General features: G+C 34.6%; 4 protein-coding genes across 5 annotated transcripts; 3 read left to right on the forward strand and 1 right to left on the reverse strand.

The window, feature by feature from the left end:
• Positions 1-1,237: 1,237 nt before the first annotated feature.
• LOC107625731 (uncharacterized) lies at positions 1,238-9,028 on the reverse strand. 2 transcript variants are annotated; one of them, XM_088503747.1, is made up of 2 exons: positions 8,344-9,023; positions 1,238-1,395 (listed from the first exon to the last, which is right to left on the reverse strand). In XM_088503747.1, exons 1-2 carry the CDS (start codon positions 9,002-9,004, stop codon positions 1,364-1,366), a joined length of 693 nt encoding a protein of 230 aa, XP_088359873.1. In that variant the 5' UTR covers positions 9,005-9,023; the 3' UTR covers positions 1,238-1,363. The 2 variants fall into 2 exon arrangements, with proteins under 2 accessions (XP_088359873.1, XP_016183920.1); XM_016328434.3 differs by lacking the exon at positions 1,238-1,395 and having other exon boundaries at positions 7,606-9,028.
• On the forward strand, positions 5,555-6,438 carry PSRP4 (plastid-specific ribosomal protein 4). Its single transcript, XM_021116187.2, has 3 exons — positions 5,555-5,827; positions 5,942-6,006; positions 6,172-6,438. The coding sequence occupies exons 1-3, from the start codon at positions 5,632-5,634 to the stop codon at positions 6,304-6,306; spliced, it is 396 nt and encodes a 131-aa protein (XP_020971846.1). The 5' UTR covers positions 5,555-5,631; the 3' UTR covers positions 6,307-6,438.
• Positions 9,029-17,263: 8,235 nt separating the features above from the next.
• On the forward strand, positions 17,264-18,466 carry LOC107627661 (uncharacterized). The gene has a single exon (XM_016330487.2). It carries the CDS (start codon positions 17,264-17,266, stop codon positions 18,464-18,466), a length of 1,203 nt encoding a protein of 400 aa, XP_016185973.2.
• A 3,963-nt stretch (positions 18,467-22,429) lies between these two features.
• Positions 22,430-25,253, forward strand: LOC107625733 (uncharacterized). Its single transcript, XM_016328437.3, has 6 exons — positions 22,430-22,628; positions 22,737-22,787; positions 22,946-22,997; positions 23,860-23,918; positions 24,121-24,166; positions 24,816-25,253. The coding sequence occupies exons 1-6, from the start codon at positions 22,503-22,505 to the stop codon at positions 24,956-24,958; spliced, it is 477 nt and encodes a 158-aa protein (XP_016183923.1). The 5' UTR covers positions 22,430-22,502; the 3' UTR covers positions 24,959-25,253.
• The last annotated feature ends 216 nt before the right edge of the window (positions 25,254-25,469 follow it).

Here is a 25,469-nt window from a genome sequence, read left to right on the forward strand (position 1 = left end):
AGTTTCGCCAACAACTCCGGAGTCCTCACCTCAGGAAACTGACAGCGACAATGAAACAGCACCTGCATATCTTCGTCACTGCTAATAATGAATGAATCATACTTCACATCATCGCATAACACGGAGATCGGAATACGATAGAACAACTTCTCCACCCGTTTCACGCCATGCAGTCCTAGTCTTTGGAGTATAGTACTCTTAAACTCAGCGAAACTTGTCGAAGGTTTGAGAAAAAACACTCAGCGGGTCCTTGTCAGTGAACTTAATCCCTGATCGCGTTTTCTTCTTAATGGACCCTCTATAGTGCACAAGAGCTACAAAACTCTCATCACTAGCTATTGTGAATCTCACTCTTCTACAAAATTTCGTATAGCAACTGGTTTTTATATACCTCCCTCCTTTGTAAATCGAAACAATTACATTCGATTTACTCTAAGGCTGGTTGCATGTATAAATCAAATTAAATTCATTCCATTTACGTTCACACATAAATCGAATCTAATAAGCTCATATCTAAATCGAATTGATTTGATTCGATTTTCATTGAATTTCGTTTAGCACCTAATTCGAATCATTTAGATTCGATTTACTACCTGTTTTGCTAAATCAAATTTATTCAATTCAATTTATATAGAAACGTTGTTTGAGATTTTGACGTTGCAATTTTCAGTTTGGGACATTCAGGACATTTTCAAATGCACTTGGTTTAACCAAGTCATTTGCCCTAAAATCAATGCTTATTCATAGAAGATTTTCTAAATATTGAAACTGGTATCTAAAACAAATTATTTCCCTTTGTCATCATGTTAGTGCATGATTTAGTGGAGCAAGACCAAAGGAAAAAACTAAGGTGGCTTTGTGAACAAAATTAAAAGTGGTATAATTATAATTATGAGATTATATATCTGACCGGTTAAAATAATATTTCGAGTAATGGTGAGGAATACATATTATTTCTACCCAAAAAGAAAAGGATTTAGAATTAAGACAAAAACTTTAGACAGAAACTTGTTTTTTTTTTTTTGAAACAAAGAAAACTCAACACATTAGAGTGGAGCGTATACACACAGACATGAACTAAACCTGTATACAAAAGTTATGAATCCTCTATCATCTCCGACATTGTCATCAACAACCAAAAGGATCACTACCAGTCCATTCTTTGTAACTCAAAAACGTCATTCCCTGTATGATATCAACACCTATTTCTTTATTATTGAAAATTCTGGCATTGCGTTCCAACTAGATGTTCCAAATCACTGCAAAGAATCCTGTCAGCCATGTCTTCTGCACTTCTTTTCGATTGTGCATACCAGTCCAACTCCCAAATAGTTCTTTAATGGTTCCAGGAATAGTCCAAGCTCTATCCAAATCCCTCTACCAAGCGCACCAAACCTGCCATGTATACTCACAAATCAGAAATAAATGATATACAGATTCTATCTCCTTTTTACACAGTACACATATATTATCACTATTAAAAACAACTCCTAGTCTACTCAACCTTTCTTTAGTATTAACTCTACCAACTAGGACAAACCATCTAAAAAGCTCTATTCTTGGAGGTACCACCCCCTCTCCAAATAGAATTTGTGAAATTATAGCTAGTAATCTCGTCCGATAGAGTCTCCAATTGTAGTACCTGCAGAAAAGAGTTAGTAGAAAACACACCTTTATGATCAAACTTCCAAACAACATCCTCTCTACCAGTTGATAGCTTCACTAGCCTTAACCTCTCATGAAGTTGATAAACAAGTTCCAACTCCCATTGGAACAACACTCTCCTCTACTGAAAATTCCATATCCAATCTAACCCGTCCCAAAACCCACAATCCCTAATCACAGATCCCTGCTGGTTTGAAATAGAGAAGAGCCTTGGAAAACTCGCTTTCAGGGGCCACCTTGAATCCAATTATCTTCCCAGAAAAGAGTTCTACTTCCATTCCCTACTTCCATCGCCAGACCACTAACCATTTTTTCCTTCACCCTTTGCTCTTTTATATTTAACTGACAAATGTCTTTCCAGGGTCCTCCTTTTACCGGTAAAGTCTGATTTGCTAGCATTTCATTAGGATTCAAATTGTTACAAGAGCAAACAATCTTCTTCCACAATGAGCAGTCCTCCTTTGAAAACCGTCACCACCACTTAAACAAAAGTGCTGTGTTCCTAAGAACTGCATCCTTAACTCCCAAACCCCTCAGCCTTTTTCGGTGCATGTACCACCTCCCACTTAACTAGAGGGATACCATAGTTACCATCCTCCTTACACCACATAAAGCTCCTCTGTAATGAAATCAGCTTGTCAGCAACCGCCTTCGCCATCTTGTACAGACTTAAGTAATAGATTGGTAGGCTATTCAATACCGACTTGATGAGGACAAGCTTACCTGCTTTGTTTAGAACCTTTGCTTTCCATAAGCTGAGTTTCTCTTCCACCTTATCTATGATTGGTTTCCAAGTCTTCACCAGGCGTGGATTTGCTCCTAACGAAATCCCTAGGTACCTCATAGGTAAGACAACTTGATTGCACCCCAGTAGGCCACACACATGATCTACCCACTCCTGCTCACAATTCACGGGAATCAGATTCGACTTATCAAAATTGATGCTCAGTCCAGACATCAGCTTAAAACATCGCAACAGCCTCTTATAATTCACAATTGTCGCTGTCTCTGGAGGACAAAACAAGATAGTATCATCTGCAAATTGTAAGTGTGTCAATTCGATATGATCTCCCCCGACCAGTAGCGGAGTGATGCGCCCGTTCCTGACGGCTTCACCTAACATCCTATGCAAGACATCGACCACAAGCACAAATAGAAGAGGAAAAAGAGGATCTCCTTGTCTTAGACCCCTCTCCATGTTGAACGGCTTGGAAGGCGACCCATTAACCAGGACTGACATAGTGGCCGTACTGACACACTCCTTCACCCAAGTCCTCCATCTGTGGCCGAACCCCATCTTCTGAAGTACAATATCCACAAAACTCCATCTGACTCTATCATAAGCTTTTTGAAAATCCAGCTTGATAATAGCCGCTTTCTTTCGCCGCGTCTTGAGCCAATGAACCGTCTCACATGCTATGAGCGCGCTGTCATGGATTTTTCTACCCTTCACAAATGCACTCTGAGTCTCTCCTACCAAGCCCGGCATAACTGATCTCATTCTTCTCACCAATGCCTTCGAAATCACCTTATACACACACCCTACCATACTAATCAGCCGAAAATCCTTGATCTCCTTAGCCCCGACAAATTTCGGAGCAAGCGTCACCCACGTGACATTCACATCAGTTGGTAACTTAGCACTTTGGAAGAATCCCGTCACAGCTGCAGTGAATTCCGGCCCAATCTCCTCCCAGCATTTCTTGAAGAAATTCATATTATATCCATCACTATCTGGGGCCTTAGAAGATTCACAATCCCATACTGCCTCCCTAATTTCCTCCAACGATGGCAAAACCTCTAGAGCTTCAGCCTCAGCTCCATCAATCCGCTTCACCAAACCATCCCGAACACCAATCCTCAGAGCATATTCTTGTCGATATAGATCCTTGTAAAACCCCCTAATTGCCACCTTTATCCTTGTCTGATTCCGCACAAGCCGTCCATGAATCATCAGAGTGTCTATCCTGTTATTCCTTCTTCTAGCCGAGGCAATATTATGAAAGTATCTGGTATTCCTATCTATGTTCCTAGCATGTTTAGACAGAGACATCTGCTTCCAGTGAATTTTCTTCCTACTATACCACTTTTCACAAAAGCTCACCAATGCCTTCCTTCTAGCCTCCATCGTACCATCATAGATGCCATCACTAACCATATTGTCAAGCTTCCTGATCTCTTCCTCAAACCTCCCAACCTCTTATCCATGTCGCCAAAAATTATCCCTATGCCATTGCCGCAAAGGTATCGTCAAGGCCTTCAGTTTACAAGTGAATTGAGCATCTTCCAAACATCTCCATTCATTTTTGACCATTCTTAGAAAATCCTTATGTGTAAACCAGGAATCCAGACTTCTGAAAGGTCGGGGGCCCCTTTTTACTCTTGTATCTTCCACAATCAACGGGCAGTGATTTGACAATCCCCTTGGTCTGCCTTTTAGCCGTATATCTGGAAACTCTTCCGTCCATTCTATATTGACCAAAACTCTATCAATCCGACTACAGGATCGACTCCTAAACCACGTGAACTTCCTATCAGTAAGCGGTAAATCCACCAACTGCATGTCATGTATCCAACTCTTAAACTCCTCCGCTGAAGCCGGTAAACTATTCACCCCTTTGCGATCTTCGACTTGCAGAATCTCATTAAAGTCGCCCAACAAGCAGAACGGTACCTGACATAGCCCCATAATATAGCTCAATTCCTCCCATACCACCTGCTTCTCCTCCCTCCCATGCGCTCCGTATACCAAACAGTAAGCACAATTAAAGTTGTTCTTTGTTAACACCCCTTCAATGCACAACCACCTCTCTCCTTTATAACAGTTACTTTTTTTAAACATTATACCATCCCAAATTAACAACAAGCCCCCAGCCGCCCCTACAGACTCCACAAACTCCCAACCTCCAGAACTATTTCCCCAAATTCTTGCAACATCATATTTATTAATCAACTCCCTTTTTGTTTCAAGCAAACCTAACATGTTCAAATTAAACGTTTTTTTCAAAGATTTCACCATGCTTATTTTACCATCTCCTCGCAATCCCCTAATATTCTAGCAGCTCACAATCATTTAAACAAATTTTTACTCACCTTATTTTGATTCTTCGGACGACTCCTTCTTACCTTTTGTTTTTGTTTCGCCAATTTTCTCTTTGCCTCTATTTCTTCATTTTGAGCTTGCAAAATTTCCATAATATCCTCCTCCTCATCATACAAAACAGCGGCCGACTCCACTGCCAAAGCCCAAGTTTCTTCATTTTCCTTCCGTTGTTCTTCCTGCGATAGCTTGTCCTCAACTCTCCCATTCTGTCATCCTGACTCTGTGTTTGACCCAGCCACAATCTTCAAGGTTGTCTCTCCATTAGCCATTAGACAGAAACTTGTTAGTTGTTACTTGATGTAATTAAATGATTATGCATTACTTTATCAAAATTAAACTTTTAAACATATACGGCTTGAAAATATAAAACTATACTTATCAATTATCTTATTATTATGTTTTTATATTTTATTTTTTTATTTAATTAAATTATTAGTAAATAAAACCAATTAGATTTATCTAATTTCTTTAATGAAAAATTACTTTTTTACTATAGAAAATTTTAGATAAATTATAAACCATTTTTGCAAAAGAAAGAGAAATATTTTTGTCCTTCATTGTTTTACATATTTTTACTTTTACATACTAAATTTTAGAAAATGATTTCTTCTCTTAAAAGTCAACTATGTTATATGTAAATTGACAATCAGTCACTAATCAACCATGAAAATATAGTGTTTATAAACAATTTAATTATATATTTATATTCCTGCCAAAAAAAACTCTAATTATTTTGCTAATTGTATTATTGTGTTTATAGAATGTTTTTCCTAACTATTATCACAAGATAGGTGATGAGTTCATAGTCCAAATAAAACTGCAAAGTGAACCCTTTTTCTTCACTCTCAAAACCTTATCCCATTATGGTGTTATCCTCAGCCATGGCTTCACTGCTTCTAGCTTCACCTCCACCACTCTCCACTCAACTCCACACTTCTTCCTCTTCTCACCTTTCTTTCTCTCACTCCCAAACCCTCTCCTCTTCACCACTCTTCACTTCTTCTGTTTCCGTTTCACACTCCGCCACAACTTCCTCTTCTCCTTCTCCAATCCCTTCTGGTACATCCTACAACAAAACCCAAAAAGTTGCAAAATTTGCAGTAAATTTTTTGTGTTATGTGTGAATTCTAGCACCCCATTTGCACATTCACCGTTTTATTGTTTCTTTTTCAGTTTACTGTGGCAGAGGTGACAAGAAAACTGCAAAGGGAAAGCGCTTCAACCATTCATTCGGAAATGTAATGTTCTGCTTGTATTCTGTTTTTCGAAATTTCCCATGTTTATTGCTTTGTTCCTCTACTTCTCTTTTGTCTGAAGTTTTGATCTTTTTTATTAATGGGTTCTTATTTTTGAAACTATGTTTTGCAATTATGCTCAAAATTTCATGTTATGGTTATTTTCAGGCAAGGCCAAGGGACAAGAAAAAGGGTAGAGGACCACCGAGGCTTTTTGCTCCGCCGGCACCTACGAAGAAGGATCGTTTCGAAGATAATGAAGTGGTGAAGATTGAAATTGATGAGTCTCTCTTTACTAGCTGAATTTGTTAATGAATTGTAGTTCTAAAATGTTTCATTGTTTAGTTGTTGATATTTGAATTGCATTGCTCTATGACAATATACAATATGGATTTTGTTTATATTATATGATGAGTTTTAACTATCTTTATATTAGTTGAGGCTAGTGTTCTTCTTTTATCTGTATTAAACTCTATTGTGAAATTAAGATTGATGGTTCAGCCATTAGCATTACAATAGAATAAAATAAAATCAAGGCTTGTGTTTGCCTAGGATTTGTCTTACATTGGACCTTGTGTATTCTCAGTGGTAAACATGATACGGATTCTTTCGAGAAATTCTTGCATGCTTTTGGAGCCCCATTTAATACATGCTCAAAGAACATTTTCATTTGAAATATATGAAAGTTATGTAGAAAACCAACAATATGTAGTTATAAATATTCTTGAAACATGCATTAAATGTGCTTCAAGAGTATGTAAATATTTCTTGGTTTCTTTTTGCCTATGTGAAAGTTGAGATATTGGTAGAAATAGCCCTTGGGAAAAACAAAGGACTATGAGTGCTTCCATAACACTTGGAACTTAGGCTCAATACTGTGTTTTTTGTATGTCAGCTCTGAATCCGAAAGTGCAGTCACCATCTTAATTCTCTACTGGTTGTATTAGTCTAGTTTTGCCCTTTCACTCTTCTCCTTAAATTTTTAAGGACTGTATCTTGCGAATTTTCTTACATCATACTTGGAATAATTTTACATGTTATATTGGAAATTTGAAACTACTTAGGAGAGTGGTAAACAAATTCACTGGTATATAGCTCTGAATATCAAAAGGATTATAGAGAACCCGAAATTGCTTGTTGACTTTATTTAGCTAGCATTACTTGATGGTTTGATGGATGTAATGAATGCAGCCTTTTATGATAAATGTGATTCTAAGAAACTTAAGGAAACTATGATTCTCATAAATTCTTGATCCAAGTCTTTGGGTACATCCGTCTTTATTTTTCTTTTTTCTAGAAAAACCTCCTAGCTCATGAACATAGAAATTTGGTGCAGCTTATGAAAGGGGGAAGCATATCCCTGTGGAGATTACTTGAAATGGAGCATACTAGTCTAGCACCTGTATTTTATAGTGACTCGTGTATAATTAATATCATATTTTTGTCGGATTGAGAGTTATTACAGACCTTAATCCTAGAATCCCTGGAATTAATCAAACTAAATTGGTCAGCCAATTAGCTCGGATTGATAGAGAAGGATTTGGTTTGTAAAGATGTGAAAAGTTTAGATTCAGACTATGGTTTAGACTTGTATTGCTAGAGAATACCTTTTGCTTTGTATAACCATAATTGCATTTCTTTTACAATCGTATCATAGTGTTTCCTATAGATAGGGGAATAATGAAAAACTGGTATTCACAATAGAATTCCTTCTCCACCATTTTTTTCTTTTTTCAAGAACTGTTATCTAAGAACTAAATATATGGTTGCAAATGACACAATGATTTAATGCAAGTTTTCCTATGACGCTTCCATCTTCTATTGTCAATCTTCTGCTTTGCTTGTTCCATAGATGAATCCCATAAGTCTCCGCACAGAGCTGAAGCACTTTGGCTTCTACCCATTTCGATTCAGTTTGAGTTTTCGGCTTCCTGAGAAACCCCCTTATCTTATTCCAATCAGCTGGATAGAAAGCCATAGGTGGCAAGATCTTAAATATGAAACTGGGTCTTTTCAGCAGCCTCTTGATCACTCTAGAAACCAGGTATGGACCATTATGCCCCCATTTGTTTCCATCAAAAGTCAATGCAAATTCACTAATGAATTCGTGAAGAAGTGGATGTTTCATATCGAAAATCAGAACAGCATTATTTAATCTAGTCCAGTGCTTAGATCTTAAATCCATGCTTTGTGCTCCGATAGAATTCCGCAACCCGGTTAATGGTTTTAGAACAATAAAGTCTGTATCTATGTAGATTCCACCATATTTATAGAGCACTACAAGTCTTATCAGATTAGATAGATTTTGTGACAAAGGAATCTCACCTGGATCCTTCTTACCTTTTATTAACTCACGAAACCAAGCTTCGGCCGGTGTCCCTTTGAACAGAATAGGCAAGTCTGGGGTCACAACCTGAACCTTGAACCTACTGTCGAGCAACGGTTTCAGCACTGTGTAGCCGTCCGTGGTCTCCAAAGTTCTTGACAAAATTACAAGGCATGCGCCGGGATGAACCTTAAAAACACTTTCCACGGACATCAATTCTCTTACACCAAACGAGCCTGCTGGCGAAATCCAAGTCATGAAAAACTGAGCCTCGCATTCACGGCTGAAGAATTCTAGAACTCTGCTGTGAAATCTGCGGGTCGAGTTGTTTGACTTGAGAATATCAAACTTGTGCAGGTTTTTCCGAAACCAAGCTATTCTCTCTAATTCTGTCACACCGAGTGGAGCAACCAAATCATTCTGATTTCCAGCTTGAATTCTAACATTCTCTTCTTGAATGGAGTGTAAAGGCAGATTAGAAAGTGTTGATCTTATTTGCTCTTTGAATCTGTGACTCTGAGCTTGCAAATTCTCTGAAGGTTCTTTATTTGTAGCAGAGTGTAGGAAATCATGGTAATTGATACTATATGCATGGATAACAAAAATTATGGCAGAGAATATAAACAGAGAGGATAAAAGTAACTTGGCACTTTTAAGGTGTCTAGGGTCAAACATTCTGAGAAGTTTGTGTTTGTTGAGACTTTCAGATTTGCCTTGATATTATGCATTTATATATAAAAGTATTCATTTAGAGTTAACAGTTATTTGCTTTTTTTATTAGCATTTATCAATTTCATGTTATGAGACAAACAACTATTTTTTCAGCTATTATAGTAACCACAGTTGTTTATACTGATTCTCTGATTTTCACACACATTTATTTACTTATTTGGTTTATTACTGATATTCGGACTTATTATCAATTTAAGAGAAGTGTATGCAAAAATGGTACATATAACCTTCATTTTTCTTTTTAGCATTTATCAATTTCTTATATATATAGAGATAGAGAGAGAGACAGACAGACAGAGTGTTAAACTGTTAACAGTTATTTAGTTTTTTTCTTTTTAGCATTTATCAATTTCTTATTATGAGACATATAACCTTCATTTTTCTTATTGTATTTTCTGAAACTTGAATTTCAGACCATAAACAAAAAAGAAAAGAAAAAAAGAGGTCTTGCATGTTTGATAATAGATGACACTTCTATGCTAGTAAGCAACGTAGCTTCATCATTTTGAAATAATTCACTCAATTTTAGACTATTGGACTATAATTGATAATTTTTCCTACCTAAAACAATGACTTGAGGATTTAAAATGCTAAATTATTAGTTTCTGGTGTACTATACTATATACACTTCCACACGCCGCTACCAATATCTGGGTTGTTCATTGAATTTGTAGCAGCCACCAGTCGGTTGTAAAATTGTTTCGGAAATTGCATAGTCAAATTAGTGACAAAATATAAGGAAAAATAAGAAAACCAACTCGTTACTTCTTTTTTTCGTTCTTATGAAGGAAAAAGAGTGAAAATGGAATTGTTCAATACATATTGTCATATTGGCTTAAACTCTGTTAGTTACCTAATTTTTTCTTAAATTTTTAAGTTTATATCTTCAAACATTTTTTTGGTCTTTAATATATGTGAATCTATTCACATAAATTATGATGAATATAAGAATACGAATGGATTGTACTAAAAATATCATGGAAATATCTTGTAGTATTGTCTAATGTGTATATTAAAAATTAGTTACAAAATTAATATTATTTGTGTATGTATTGTTTTATATAATTTTAATATATATTTTATATTTTAACAAGTATTTTATACTAATAATTATTTTTATTATACACATATTACGGTTATTTCTGAATTAATATATACTCAAAACTAATGGCTTACTCAACCCTTGTTAATTTTAGCAACAATGCTTAGTTGACACGAACTAACATTTGTTTGAGTCAAACTAAGTTCGATCTTAATGTTTCCATTCCTCTAAAAAAAACATAAAGTTCAAGATGAAAATATATTGGTAATGCTTTAAGTTCAAAAGGAATTTTTGTATAAGGAAACATAATAAATATAAAATTATTTCAGATTAACAAAATATAAAATTAGTCATCTACCTGTACTCTACTTAGAAATCGTTGACAACAATAATAAAACTAAAATTCATGCGTATAATTATAAATAGATTAATAACCTTTTTTTGGGAAGGTATTATCAACATTATATGGAAATTTAGATATTGGTAGGTGAGATGTCTCTGCCAATAGGATTGTTTGTTCTACATATTTAGGAAGCAGCAAGAAATGAACACCCAATAAGTTTCCATTACTTGTGATTCAGAGTATATTTTATGTTCATCAATTACAATTTTCCTTTTTTGTAAGTTAAAACTTTAATTCATTTAAAAAAAGAAAAAATAATCAGAATTTTATGCTTTTAGTATTTATAAGTGTTACAAGTGCATTCATTAGCCAACCTCTTTATTTCTGAATTTTTTTCCCCTGAATTTAATTTTAATGAATGAACCATATATATAAAGACTATATACAATCAAATATATTCACAACTAAATTTTTAAATATCATATACAATAATCAAATTATAATTATATAGAGAAAAAGTATTGTAATTAATAAAGGATAATAATTTCATCTTTTTTCGTTAAATTTGTAAATATTCAATAAAATTTAATAATTATGTTATTATCTTAATAAATATGCACAACTTAAAAAAGTTAATTAAGAAAAAAAGAATTAACACTTTAGTTACTAATAAAAAATACGTAATAATTGTGTTTTTGGGTTTTCTTTTTATGTAAAAGAAAATTCTAAATATTAGTATTTAAATTTATGGTTGCTCTTGCTTTTTTACTGAGAATGAAGTGGTAATGATTGAGTTAGGGTTGTAAGAGAGAGGTAGTTTATAAGATTAGAGAGAGAAGAGAAGAGAGAAAATATTTTTGTAAACACATAAAGCTGGAAATTGGTTGCTGCATATTCGTTAACTGTTGGATTGAGCTCAAATTTAGACGGTGTGTTTCAGACACTTGGTTCTTCGTTTTTACCATTCATATTTTCAATAAGAGGTTTGTAGTTGAAGATGTTGGCCACATAGTAGCAACTCTATTTTGTGGAATTTTCATCTTTTTGGTTCTTGTTTCGTAAGTTTTGATGCTTAGATTGTTTGGTTTATTGTATGCATATTTTGTGCAGTAATTTGTGGCTCTCTTTTATCATATTTTTATCATAATGAAGTTATTTTCTTGGTCTTGTGATTTTTACTTTTCATATTAAGGAGGATTTTCACGTTAAAAATCTTGGTATGTTCTTATTTCTATTTATGATTTTTTTTTTTTGCTGTTATTGGTGTGTTATTACTATTGCCATTTATTTGAGAGTGAGTGTTGTTGTTCCTCTAATTCTTGCAAGTAGAAAATTGTGTATTTTATTTCTATCATTTGGCATCAGAGCTTAGTTTTGGACATTTGATTATAATTTGTTTAAAAGATGGAGGCAAATAATTCTATTGGGATGATAAGTTTGAATGACACTAATTACCATCTATAGAAGGACAAGATGAAAGATTTGTTGTTTGTCAAAAATCTATATTTACACATATTTACTACACAGAAACCAGAGTTTAAAACAGATGAAGAATGAGAGTTTGAACGTTAACAAGTGTGTGATTTTATTAGGCAATAGGTGGATGATAATGTTTATAATTACATTGCTAATGAGACTCATACTAGGACTTTATGGAATCAAATTGAATCCTTGTATGCTTTCAAGTCCGGCAATAATAAATTATACTTGTTGAAATGTTGATGAATTTCAAAGGATTTTTTATCAATTGTCAAGCATGAGAATCAAATTTGAAGATAGATAAAGTTCAAAGATTGTGGTTGCTAAATATTCTACCGAATTCTTGAAAGATATTTTATATATTTCTTACTAATTCTGTTCTGAATGGTAAAGTTATCATGCAACTTTTTAAAGGTGACATTTTAAATGAAGAGATGTGAAAGAAGATGCATAATTTTTCGCCACAATATGAAATGTTAGTCACTGAAAACAGGAAGAAAAATCCGAACAAAGGTCAAAAGGGTAAAGGTAAAAGTAGGAGTAAATCCAAGTCAAGATATAAAAATATTGAATGTCATTACCGGTATAAAATGGGTCATGTCCAAATATATTACTTTCTTTGGGAAAAGTGAACAAAAGTAAGCAAGAAAGAAGAAAGATGGTAGTAATGATCGTGTATCTTCTATTTCAGATGATCTTCTTATTGTTGATATTATTAATTATGAGTACAAGGTCAATCTTGTTTTTGATGATGAGTTTAGCTGGGTAATTGATAATGGCGTCTCAATACATGTTACACCAAAAAATATGTTCTTCACTTCTTACACTCCAGACAATTTTGGAGTACTTAAAATGGGTAATGATGGTTTGGCCAAGATGATTGGTGTAAGAAATATTTATCTTGAGACTAACATAGGAATGAAGTTGCTACTCAAAGATGTTAGACATGATCCAAATGTTTCCTTAAATTTGGTTTCAATTAAAAGGTTTGATAATGAAGGCTTTGTAAATACTTTCGGCTTTGGACAGTGGAAGCTCACTAAAGGTAACTTGGTGAAAATGTATTTCAAGTTTGTATGTGACGCATGCCATGATTGCAAAACGTAGTGTGAATGCGGTTGAAAGTAAAGAGGTTTTGTAACTTGTGGCACAGAAAATTTAATCGTATTAGTGAAAAAAGACTTAAATGTTTGGCTCGAAAGGATGTTCTTTTCCAGTTTAAAGAATACAGAGTTGGAGAAATATTCTCATTGCATAGGTGCAAACAAAGAACATCCTTCAAGAAGCATCAACCTTCAAGAAAATCATACTTCTTGAAATTGGTGCACTTTGATATTTCTGATCCTTTAAATGTACGTTCTTTTAATGGAACTATTTACTATATTAATTTTATTGATCACTTAAGAAAGCTTTAGATTTATGCTTTGAAGATAAATAACTAAGCTTTAAAAAAGTTTAAACAATTTCAAGTTTTGGTCAAAAAGGAAACAAGTAAAAAGCTCAAATGTATTCACATTGACATTAGTGGTGAGATTGTAAACCATTTAATGAGTATTGCAAACAACAAGACATAGACATAAAAGGACGTCTCCTAACAAAATACTTCAGTTGAACGGCTTGGCAAAAAGAATGAATAGAACATTGATTAAAAGAATTAGGTGTATACTTACTAAAACTAAGCTACCTTAAGTCTTTTGGGGTGAAGCATTACTTACAGTGACTTATGTTATTAATCTGAGTCCTACAATTACTTTAGACAATGATGCTCCAGATCATCTTTAATTTGGTCATATAATCACTTGAAAGTTTTGGATGTAAAGAATTTATTTATGTTCCAACGAATGAGAGATCTAAAGTAGATGTGAAGACAAGACAATGCATTTTTATTGGGTGAGGATGAATTTGGTTACAGGCTTAATAAGCATGTAATAAATCGCGATGTAGAGTTTATTGATGACCAAATCATTGAAGATATTGATAAAGTAGAGAAGAGTCAATCATAAGAGAGTAGTGACTTGATTAATGTAGATCTAGTTCAGCCACTTTCTTCACTAGAACTAATAGAGAATCAAGCTCAGGATCATATGCAATAAAATGAGCATTTGGTTTCTTATATAATCAACAAATGAGAGATCTAAATGATGATCCAGTTGATGATGATATTGATAATCAACTTAAACTACTTGAAGATCCACTAGATTTTCATCTTAAGAGGTCTACTAGAGAACAACGACCTTCAACGAGGTATCCTCCTATGAGTATGTGATATTTACCGATGGATATGTGTCCTTGACTAATGGGGGAGAACCTAAATATTTTGAAGAAGCTATGGAATGTGAGGACAATAATGTGTTACTTTGTTACTATAGAGGCCGAGTTTATTGTCATTATCAAAGCGCGTAATAAGATGCTTTGGATGAAATTTTTTTTAAGAAACTTGAATTTTCTCAAGAGAGGTATATATTGTTTTGTAATAGTTAAAGTGTTATACATTTTGGTAAAAATTTTACTTTTCATTCTCGATCCAAACATATTGATATGAGGTATCATTGAATACATGATGTTTTAGATACTGAGTTATTGGGACTTGAAAAAGTTCACACTGAGGAGAATAGTTTTGATATGATGATCAAGATATTACCAAAATAGAAGTTTGAAACTTATTGCTTAATCGACAGATTGGCGGTTACCTTCACATAGTTGTGAAGGGGAGATTTGTTGGGTTTTTGGACTTTCTTCCTATATGGAGAAAAAGTCTAAATGTTAGTAGTATCCAAACTCATGGTTGTTCTTTATTAGGAGTGAAGTAACTGAAGTTAAGTTAGGATTGTAAGAGAGAGGTCTTATTTGAGAGAGAACATCAAACACTAGAGAGAAGAGAAGAGAGAGAATTTTCGCACATACACAAAGCTGTCTTTGTAAATGGATCGCTACAGATATGTTAACCATTGGATCAAGCCCAAATTTGGATAGTATATTTTAGACACCTGGTTATTTATTTTTATTGTTCAGATCTTCAATATGAGATCTGTAGTTAGAGATATTGGCCATGTAGTAGCAGTTCTACACATATCTCGTTTACACTGTAAACGAGATCCGTGCAAAATTATCTCGTTCATGGAACGAGATAAGAGAGGGATATTTATTTCGGTAAATATTTTTTAAATTATTTATTTCAGTAATTATTATATTAATTTATTTATTAAAATAAAAAATCTGTTGTTTGGCTTGTTGTATACACATTTTTAATTTAAATCCTCTAAATTTTGAATTTTTACTTTAGAGAATAAAATATGATCTCTCACCTTTGAATGATTTCTTTTTCATATTTTCTCTTGGTTCCACCTATGAAATAAATAGTGAGAGATCACACTTTACTCTCTAAAGTAAAATTCAAAATTTAGAGGATCCAAATCCCATATTTTGTATAGTGATTTGTGACTCTGATCAATCTATTGTACTCTATTTTGATAATAGTAAAACTATTTTTCCGATCTTAATGATTCGTAATTTTTACTTTTTATATTGAAGAGAATTTTCTCACATTAAAAATTTTATGTTTTTGTCTCTATTTTTAAATTTTTTGTGAATTTTTTCACTACTATTATTATTGTTGTTGCTATTTATTTGAGAATAAATGTTATTACTTCTCTCATTCTTATAAGTAAAAAAATTATGTATTTTATTTCTATCAATAATAACACTTTGGTCTCTAAAAGATTTGGTTTTTACTAACATTTTAGTATTTAAAAGATCAAATCATAGCACTTTAATAATGATCAATTAATTTAGTGTAATTCAAAATCTTTAAAATACTAAATGTGTTATGATTTTAATTTTATCATCCGAGGACTAAATATTATTTAACAAAGACCTAAAGTATTTTTATTTTACAAAAGATAGGAATACGAGAAGCTCAAGTTCAAATGAGTTATGCATAATATTTAACAACTAAGCTGTGTGTTTAATTAAGAGGGTATTTTTTGTGCTCTGTTAGGGTTTCTTAGTGCTCTGTTAGGGTTTCTTAACGGAGTTCCTAGTGCCGTCAAGGCTACATTGTCAAGATCAATTAAATCTCAATACAAGTCTACGTAATCTGCATGGCTGAGACAACGAGGGATGAAGATCGGATCGAGGAAGACAACCTGAAAGGAGGTAGGAATGTGATTCTACTAGAAGAGGCAGACATATCAAAAGGTATTAACGCTTGCTCCAATAGTCTCTATGGCAGACTCTTTGCTTCCAAAACCTTCTCAATTGGAACCATGGGGAATGCTTTAAAGGCTATATGGGGAAACCCGGAAGGATTTAGCGTGAGTGATAAAGAGGATAATTCCTTCCAATTCTTTTTTAATAAAGAAGTGGATGTCTTGCGTGTTGAACGTGGTTCTCCATGGCTATTCAAAAATTATGTACTCCATGTCAAGAGATGGAAGGAAGATCAGAACCGTGATGAAGAGATTATTTCCAATTTTCCAGTTTGGGTTCAATTTTGGGGTTTGCCAGAATCGTTTAAAACCCTCGAAGTTGGACGTAAATTGGGAGAGAATCTGGGCACAGTGTTGGAGGTAGGTAAATTTCAGATGCGAGGCAGAGAAACTAGGATTGTGAAAGCCAAAATCAATATCGATGCTGCCAGGCAAGTGAGAGATCAGTTAATAGTGGCAGGACCTAATAAAAAGGAGGTAGAAGTGGCACTGCGCTATGAGAGACTTGGAAAGTTCTGTACCTATTGCGCAAAATTGGGGCACGAGGTGAAAAACTGCCATGATCTGCTGAAGGACACAGAGAGTGAGATGGTAAAAGAGGATGACATTGGCGAATGGGTTAAAGCTAGCCAAGTGGGAACGCGAATCTACTCTGAAGGAGAAATAACATTCAACAACTCAACCCAAAACCAGAATAAGGCCACTCAACGTAAGAAAAAACCGGTCTTAAACTGCTTATTGGAAGAATTTGCAGGGATGTCAATGCAAGAAGGGAAACAAAGTTTGAAACTACAAGACACTGGTAACAAGGCAGCACCTGAGTCACCTCAATCAGCCAATTCTAGAACAGAATGCATGGAGGTTATCATAGCTGGTCAGTCCAATACCAAGGAGGATGAAGGGCAGCTTATGCAATTCGCTATTGGGGAGTGTCTCACCACAGAAAAAGGTAGGAAGTGGAAAAGGTTAGCAAGATAAGGTGCTGCAGAGTCAGATACTAAAAGTGAACCCAAAAAAAGGTTGATGAGTGGTATAGCTGAAGTAACTACAAAGAAAGCAAGAACATAGGATGAAAATGCAGTTGAACAGATGGTGGAGGGTGCCAGCCTACAAATGGCACCCAAGGCGCCATGAGAACTATAGTTTGGAATTGTCGGGGTTTGGGGAGACCCCTGACAATTCACACCTTAAAAGGGATCTGTAAATCCCACTCCCCCGAGATTGTGTTTATAAGTGAAACAAAGAACCAATCTCGACAGGTGGAAGCAAAACTTCGGATATGCGGCTACGAAAACTGGCATATTGTTAACCCGGCAGGAGTGGCAGGAGGACTTGTGCTAGCTTGGAAGGACAGCATCAGTGTTCAAATTATTAGCAGTGGAGAATTCTTTGTGGCAGCCGAAATTAAGGAAGTCGGAAGCAGTGAGGTATGGGCGTTCATTGGTGTCCATTTGAGTTGTTCAGAACAAATTCGATCCTTACAGTTTGAGGAGCTTATAACAATGAGCCAACACATGGAAGGAAAAGTGGTAATAGCAGGCGATTTTAATGCTATAACAAGCCAAGCGGAAAAGGAGGGTGGAGGCCAAAAATCAGCAACCACCATTGCAACATTCACTAATTTTATTGACAGTAACGAATTGGTGGATATTGGAATGGTGGGGCACCCTTTCACGTGGACAAATCGAAGACAAGGAGAGGATTTGGTGAAGGAGAGGCTTGACCGCTATTTAGTTGGGATGGAATGGAAGTTGAAGTTTCCGAATGCAGTGGTGCACAGGCTCACAGAGTCAGGCTCGGATCATGCTCCAATTTTGATGGAAGCCGAACCTCAATCCTGGCATAGTAAAAGGCGGTTTAAATACCATGAACGTTGGTGTGGAGAAGAGGATGTCAAGAGAATTGTCAGTGAAGTGTGGAGAATGGAAGTTGTAGGCTCGGCTATGTTCTCCTTGGCCCAAAAGTTGAAAGTTTGTAGACATAGACTAGTTCAATGGCAGAAAACTCACAAAGCAAACTCCCAGAAAGAAATTAAGGACCTTCAAGCTAAACTAGAGGAGTTGCGGGTGGCTGGAATCAATGGGGGAGAGGAGGTTACCAGTTTGGAAGAGAAGTTGGAGCTGGCATATTTGAAAGAAGAGAGCTATTGGCGAGAAAAATCTAGAATCAAGTGGCTAAAACAAGGAGATCAGAACACTAGATTCTTTCACCAGAAATTTCAATCAAGGATGCGAAGGAACAGAATTTGGAGATTAGTGGGGAGGGACAATGAGATTGCATCGAAACCGGAGGATATTGCAAAGGCCAGTAGGCTGATCCGAATCCATACTTAGAGGATTTGGAGTCTAAGGTTACAGCTTCCATGAACCGTAGGCTCCAAAGGCCAGTAACTATGGACGAGGTCAAAAGAGCTACATTTAGTGTTCATGCTCAGAGTGCTCCTGGTGATGACGGGTTTACAGCTAAATTTTTTCACTTTTTCTGGGATATAGTTGGAGGTGACGTTTTTAAGGCAGTGAGAAGTTTCTTTCACAGTGGCAGAATTTTAAAAAGCTTCAATCATACTCAAATTTGTTTGATTCCAAAGGTGCCAGATGCCAGTGACATGACTCAGGTACGACCGATCAGTTTGTCTTCAGTTATGTATAAAATTATTTCTAAAGTTATGGTGCACCGATTACAAGGTATTATGAATAAAATTATAAGTCCAAATCAGAGTGCGTTTCTCAAAGGAAGACTCATTTCAGATAATATTCTAATTGCCCACGAATGTATGCACTATTTGAAAAATAAGAGAAGTGGGGCAGAGCATGAGATGGCTATTAAACTAGACATGAGCAAGGCTTATGATAGGGTTGAATGGCATTTTTTATGGTATATTATGGATAAGTTGGGGTTTGATGCTAAATGGATTAACTGGACTAAGGAATTGGTAACGACTGTTTCTTACTCTGTTGTTGTGGAAGGTCAACCATTTGGCTATTTTAGGCCAAATAGGGGCATCCGACAGGGTGACCCCCTATCTCCATATCTCTTTCTTTTTTGTGCAGAAGGACTTTCCTTCTTACTACACAAGGCAGAGCAAAACAGATTAATTCAAGGAGTTCAAGTTAATCGGAGATGCCAAACAATTAATCACCTTTTGTTTGCTGATGATTCAATCCTTTTTTGCAAGAGCGCACCTAATACAAGCCAAAGCATTCTAGAATTGCTAGAGACCTATGAGGGTTTTAGTGGGCAAAAAGTCAATTTGAATAAGTCGGCTATCTTTTTCAGTCACAACACTCCTCAGAACACAAGACTAGCAGTTGCTCAGACACTAAATATTGAACATATTGGAGCACAAGACAAATATCTGGGACTGCCATCTATAGTTCAAAAATCAAAGAAAGCAACCTTTGGAGCTATCAAGGATAAAGTTCAGAAGAGGATTATGGGTTGGAAAAGAAGTATATTGTCATCAGGTGGCAGGCACACGCTATTGAGAGCGGTGGGGGAGGCGATTCCTATTTATACACTCTCTTGTTTCAAGCTCCCGGACACGCTGTTGACTGAGATTCATAGCATGCTCTCGCAATTTTTGTGGGGTCAAAAAGGCGCAGAACGAAGAATGGTTTGGATTAAATGGGACACAATGACAAGACCAAAGAAAGATGGAGGGCTGGGGATCAAGGATCTAAGGGCGCAAAATTTGGCTTTATTGGGCAAGCAATGTTGGCGTCTAATGAAATACCCTAATTCTACTATATCAAGAATGCTCAAAGCTAAATATTTCAGATATACAGATTTTCTACATGCAGAGATAGGAAGCGTACCGTCGTGGGGTTGGAGAAGTGTTCTTGAAGGGCGCAAGGTGATCGAAAAAGGCTTGTTATGGAAAATAGGCTCTGGCATTAATGTTCGCATCTTCCATGACCCCTGGCTCCCACCACCAGTGCCCCTTAATGTCCTTCAAAATGCACTCACAATCCCGCCAAATATGCAAGTGTATTACGTTAGTGCGTTACTAAATCCTGATAGAAGTTGGAATAAAAATCTGATTGAGTCGATTTTTTCAGTTGATATCTGCAATAAAATTTTTTCAATCAAACCAACAGAGGAGGAGGATGAAGTTAATTGGTGCTGGACAAAATCTGGTATATATGAAGTTGGGTCAGAATACAAAATTGCTTATGGATTCTTTCATTCTCATACTTCATTGAGGTCCCAGAACATACACAACAGAGTCTGGAATAGCATTTGGGAGTTGAAATTACCACATAAAATTAAGATTTTTCTATGGAAAAGTCTTCATGAAAAGCTTCCGGTGTTGCAACAAGTTCACAGCCGGTTCGCATCCACTCCTGCCACTTGTCCAAGATGCATGTTGAAGGCTGAATCAATTTCTCATGCTTTGTTCCAATGCCCCCTGTCTTCAATAATATGGAGCCTAAGCTTAATAACCCCTGACCTATGGATGAGAGAAGAAGAAACTTTTTTCAATTGGTGGCAACGAGTCTTATCCTGGGTAGGGCTCAATTCGACGGTAGACAAAAGACCCTCCTCATAGCGGCGCTGTGTTGGAGCACTTGGAAAGCGAGGAATCGGTGTGTTTTTGAGAAGGTAATAAGCTCAGCACCAGAGACAGTGAAAGAAGCTAGCAATTTAGTGCGTGAACTCGTGAACCATACCTGATAGATGCTACTTTTTCTTTACTCTTACTTTACTCTTCTTTAAGCTCTTAGTCTTTCAGTCACAGCTGATGATAAATGGGAATACCCAATTCTTTTGTACTTCCTTATGGAAACACTTTTATTTTATATTAATAAAATAATATTTATCTTTGGAAAAAAAAAAAAGCTGTGTGTTTAATTGAAAAAAAAAAAAGAAAAAAGAAAAAATATTAAACTGTTGGAAATTAGAATGCACATTTCCGGTATTAAAGTGTAGTCTTAACTTCTTTATTTTCTTTCTTGATCTCTTTTTTTTTTCTTTTTTTCTTTTTTTTATACAATGTATACAAATTAAATACTGAGAACAAGTGAATTAAAGGGTAAAATATACTTTTTGTTTCTAAAGTTTGACAAAAATTTTAAAAATACTCCTAAGTTTTATTTTGTTTCAATTTTGTCCTATAAGTTTTCGATTTGCATAAAATATACCCTTGATGGCTAATTTTTCAAAAAATATTAAAACCAACTCAACAACAATTTCATAAGAACAACTTTCAATACAAGTAAATCAAGCATAATTTTCATGTATTATTGTTAGATTAGTTTTAAATTTTTTGAAAATTTAGCCGTCGAGGGTATATTTGATGCAAATAAAAAATTTTTGGGACAAAATTAAAACAAAATAAAACTTAGGAATATTTTTGAAACTTTTATCAAACTCTAGGGACAAAAAGTATACTTTACCCTGAATTAAAATATAGGTGAATGCTAATATATTCTAAAAAAAGATAAATAATACATTTTTTAAAATTTTAAAATTTAAATATTAAATCTTAAATTCTTAACTCTAAATTCTAAATATTAAATTTTAAGTTCTAAAATTTTGAACTCAAAATCCTAAAATCTAAATGATAAATTTTAAATTTGAACAATTGATATAAAAAATAATAAATAAAAAGTTAATTATTTTTAATTAATAATGAATAGAATATTTTTTTTTTGTACTGAAAAAAAAATGCTTTCTTTAGACATTGTTTGGATGTAAAGTGAAAAATGGGTAGAAAGAAAATAGGTGGGAAGAAAATGAGAGAAAAGAAAATAGAAGGAAAAGTTAATTTTTTTCGTGTTATTTGGATGAAGAGAAAATGGAAAGAAAGAAAGTAGAAGGAAATTTTTCTTTTGTTTAGATGAAAGAAAAAATAAGAAGAGAGAAAATTATACCAAAATAAAATTACATTAATACCTTTTATAAATTATAATATACTAATATTATAAAGACAAAATTGTAATTTTACTCATTTTTCACTTCCATCTAAGTTTTCTTCTCAACTTTGATGAGAAAATTTTAATATGAATCCCACATATACTTTTATATTTTCCATTCATTTTCCTTTTTGATCCAAACAATGGAAAACTAATTTTTCCATCCATTTTCTTCTTCTTCATTTTCTTTCCTTCCAAATTCTTCTAAACCAAACAAAGTGTTAGTTACGAATGTTTAAGGATAAATTAGAAAAGTAGAGTCCTTCTTTTTTTTTTTTCAAAAAATCCCATTAAACACACAGGCCCAAGTTTTCTCCAAAAAGGTCGTAACCTTTCTGTCTCTTTCTCTCTCTCTCCCAAAATTCTATAAAATATAAATCCTTCAAAAAGTGTGACCAAAGAAACTTCAGAAGAAGAATCCAAACCCCAGAAAGAGGAAGAAGGAAGAAGAAGGATGGGGACAAGAGAGGTTTATGAAGAGAAGCTTAGAACAGGGAATCTCCATCACGATCCTACCCTAAATCCTGGCCTCGGTACCCCACGTTGCCCTCGCTGTCTCTCTCTTCTCGACCCCAATCTCGTTAGTATTCTCTCTTCTTCCTCTTCCTCTTCCTATTATTCTTGCTCATTATGTGTTCGATCATTTGCCTCAACCAATTACACTCTCTTGTTTGTTTTTTTTTTTCAGGAGAAAGGCGAATGGACCATCACCCCCGTCTTGCACGATGCCACTGCAGTCGTGAGTATATAACTAACTCAGTATAAATTTTAGTTTTGAAATTCTGAAGTTAAATCTGATTTTGAATATTAAAAATTGGATTTTTTTTGGGTGTTATTGTTCTGAGGGAAGTGATGCTGATGTGTTGGTTTTTTTTTTTTTTTTTCTCGGTTGTATAGGCTGGCTCAGGGCTTGGTGGTATGCTTAGTGTAGTTCATGGATTTAACACAGGTAATTTTAGAGGATGTTCGATAATATCTCAAAAATCAAATATGTTATTGGTAATGTTATTGATATTAGGAAAATACTCTAGTTAGAGCTGTAGTATGAATTAATGTCAGAGCAACGGGGTTGGACTTGCATATTTTTAGGTCCACATGACATTATAGTATATCTTTTAGCTCGTTATACATTGTAACAAATTATCCTTTCTTGAAAGGTGAATTAATATAGTAGATATTTTATTGCAATGGAAGGAAAACTTGACTCTTTGTGGAGTTGGAGTGGGGGAATCGGTGCTTATTATGGAATCCATATTCCATATATAAAATTGCCGAAGCTCATGGAATTGTATTCATATTTCGTGGTTGCATAATCAAAAGCAGCTCTAGTTTCAGTTGAATGAACTGCCTGAAACTCGTATGAGAGTTGGTTTAACCACCAATTATGGCTTAATATTTCCAAGATGTGTTAACATCTTATAAACCAGTTTTTATCTAAACCAATTTAAACTAAAACTTTCACAAAAAATAAGCTGGTTTCATCTAATCAGTAATCACTTTTTTTCCTCTGCTATTTACTACGTTAATCTTTCCCAATGATTAAAAAATTATTCAAGTTAGTCCAGAATCAGATACTGTTTAATGATAAACTAGTTTGTTTTATGCAGATTATCATAAATTGTTCCATTTATACAATATTAAATTGGTTTTTCAAGTTGTCGAACAGCATCTAAGTTTCCTTTACTTTCTATGTTATTGCTACTGGATCTGATTTATTCTTTGATAGTGTCTAACACTTTACACTCTTACCAGGGTTAATTAAAATAAAAATAATATGGTTGAAAATATTGCTTATTGATCTTTGTTTGCAGGGCTACCATACCTACAAAACCGTCTCAAGGGATCCAAGTGGCTGCCTTTTGTTGTTGGGGTATGTATACCTTCATTGGTTTTCAGTATCTTCTATACAAATTGCAGTTGCCAAGCTTTATACTTTATTGATGCCTAGAAAGGGCAGATCATAGAACATATTGTCTGTATTCGTTCATATATATGTAATTATCTTAGCAGATGTACCATAGAGCTTGTTCATATTCCATAGCAAACTTATTTCTTTTCTTCACTATTTTCAGCTCCCTCCATTGCTAATGTATTCAGTTGCAAGTGCCGCATTTGGAGGTAACTTTGCGCATGCCTAAAGTTTTTATTCCTTTTAAATTAATACATCTATATGTACTGTTTCAACTTGTTCTTTTGCTTCTAGTTATTTTATTTAGCTCTGTGAGTGTGTTAATTTTGGTTCAGTAGTTGCTGGGTCACCTTTGTGTATAGGAATGAATTTCATATATGAATTTGAATCTGTCACACGTTGGTTCCTTGGGTTTTATTGATTGCATTATATCTTGGTGTTGTTTCATCATTATTTTAGGGGTTGGTTGTAAGTTTGATTTTGGAGGAGAAAAAAGTGAGGGAAAGGGCCTGAACTGTAAAGTGACATCCCTTTACCGATTCAGACTGTTCCATCCCTTCCCCTTCAATCCTTTAACTTTCAAACAGTCTTAGGCTACGAACTGCTACATGGATCGGTTTCTACAGTTAATAGCGTTTTTGTCTACTTGCCATTTTTTACTAGGTTTGATGAAATTTCCAATTAACTTGTAATATTTGTCATTAATTATGATCTGGTTTAGGGGATCATAGTATGTTACTCGGCTAGTTAGCTTGTGGTTTGCCTTCGATTTTGACGTCTTATGCTGAAATAATGACAATTTGCTACTATTTACCTTTTAATACCCTAAACTAATGTGGATATCTATGAAATCTTTAGGTTATGCTTTTCCGAAGTTCACTCAACTCACTGTAACATCATACTATGCTGCCTCAAGTGCTTCACATTATGGAATCTCACTTCTCACCAGGCATATTGAAGAGAAGCACCATTCCCAATCTCAGCAAATCAAGAGGCTCTGATAAATACAAGAAAGATACATATACACTTCAGCAATTTTGGTTTACATTAGTTGTCACTTGTTACCTATCCATCTAGATGTATCACACGGTGGGTGTTTAGGATTTTCATAGTGCGTTTATTATTCCATGTGAAATGTCAATAATGTGAATGACGTTTCTGTGCACTTTAGTTTGATGCTGCAATTGGCCACTTCGTCAAGTTTTGGGTACATAAAGTGTACTTTGTTGTGTTAATTGACTTTAGGCAACAACAATTTTGTGAAGGACAATAATATTCATGTTATTTTATTATAAATTTAATTTTGATGCATTGAGTATTACATATTGGTCCAATCACATATGTTCTTTTGAATTACTATTTATGCTATTGATATGAAAGGTTATTTTTTCTAATGTGGTATTACTTAATTAGATGCACGTATAAAATTGTTTCATATTGTCAGTATATTTAAATTAAATTTATATTTTTTACGATTATAAGTATGATTTTGATATATTGACTGTATAAAAT

The sequence above is a fragment of the Arachis ipaensis genome, chromosome B2 (genome assembly GCF_059453495.1).
Source record: "Arachis ipaensis isolate K30076 ecotype BB chromosome B2, ASM5945349v1, whole genome shotgun sequence".
NCBI lineage: Eukaryota > Viridiplantae > Streptophyta > Magnoliopsida > Fabales > Fabaceae > Arachis > Arachis ipaensis.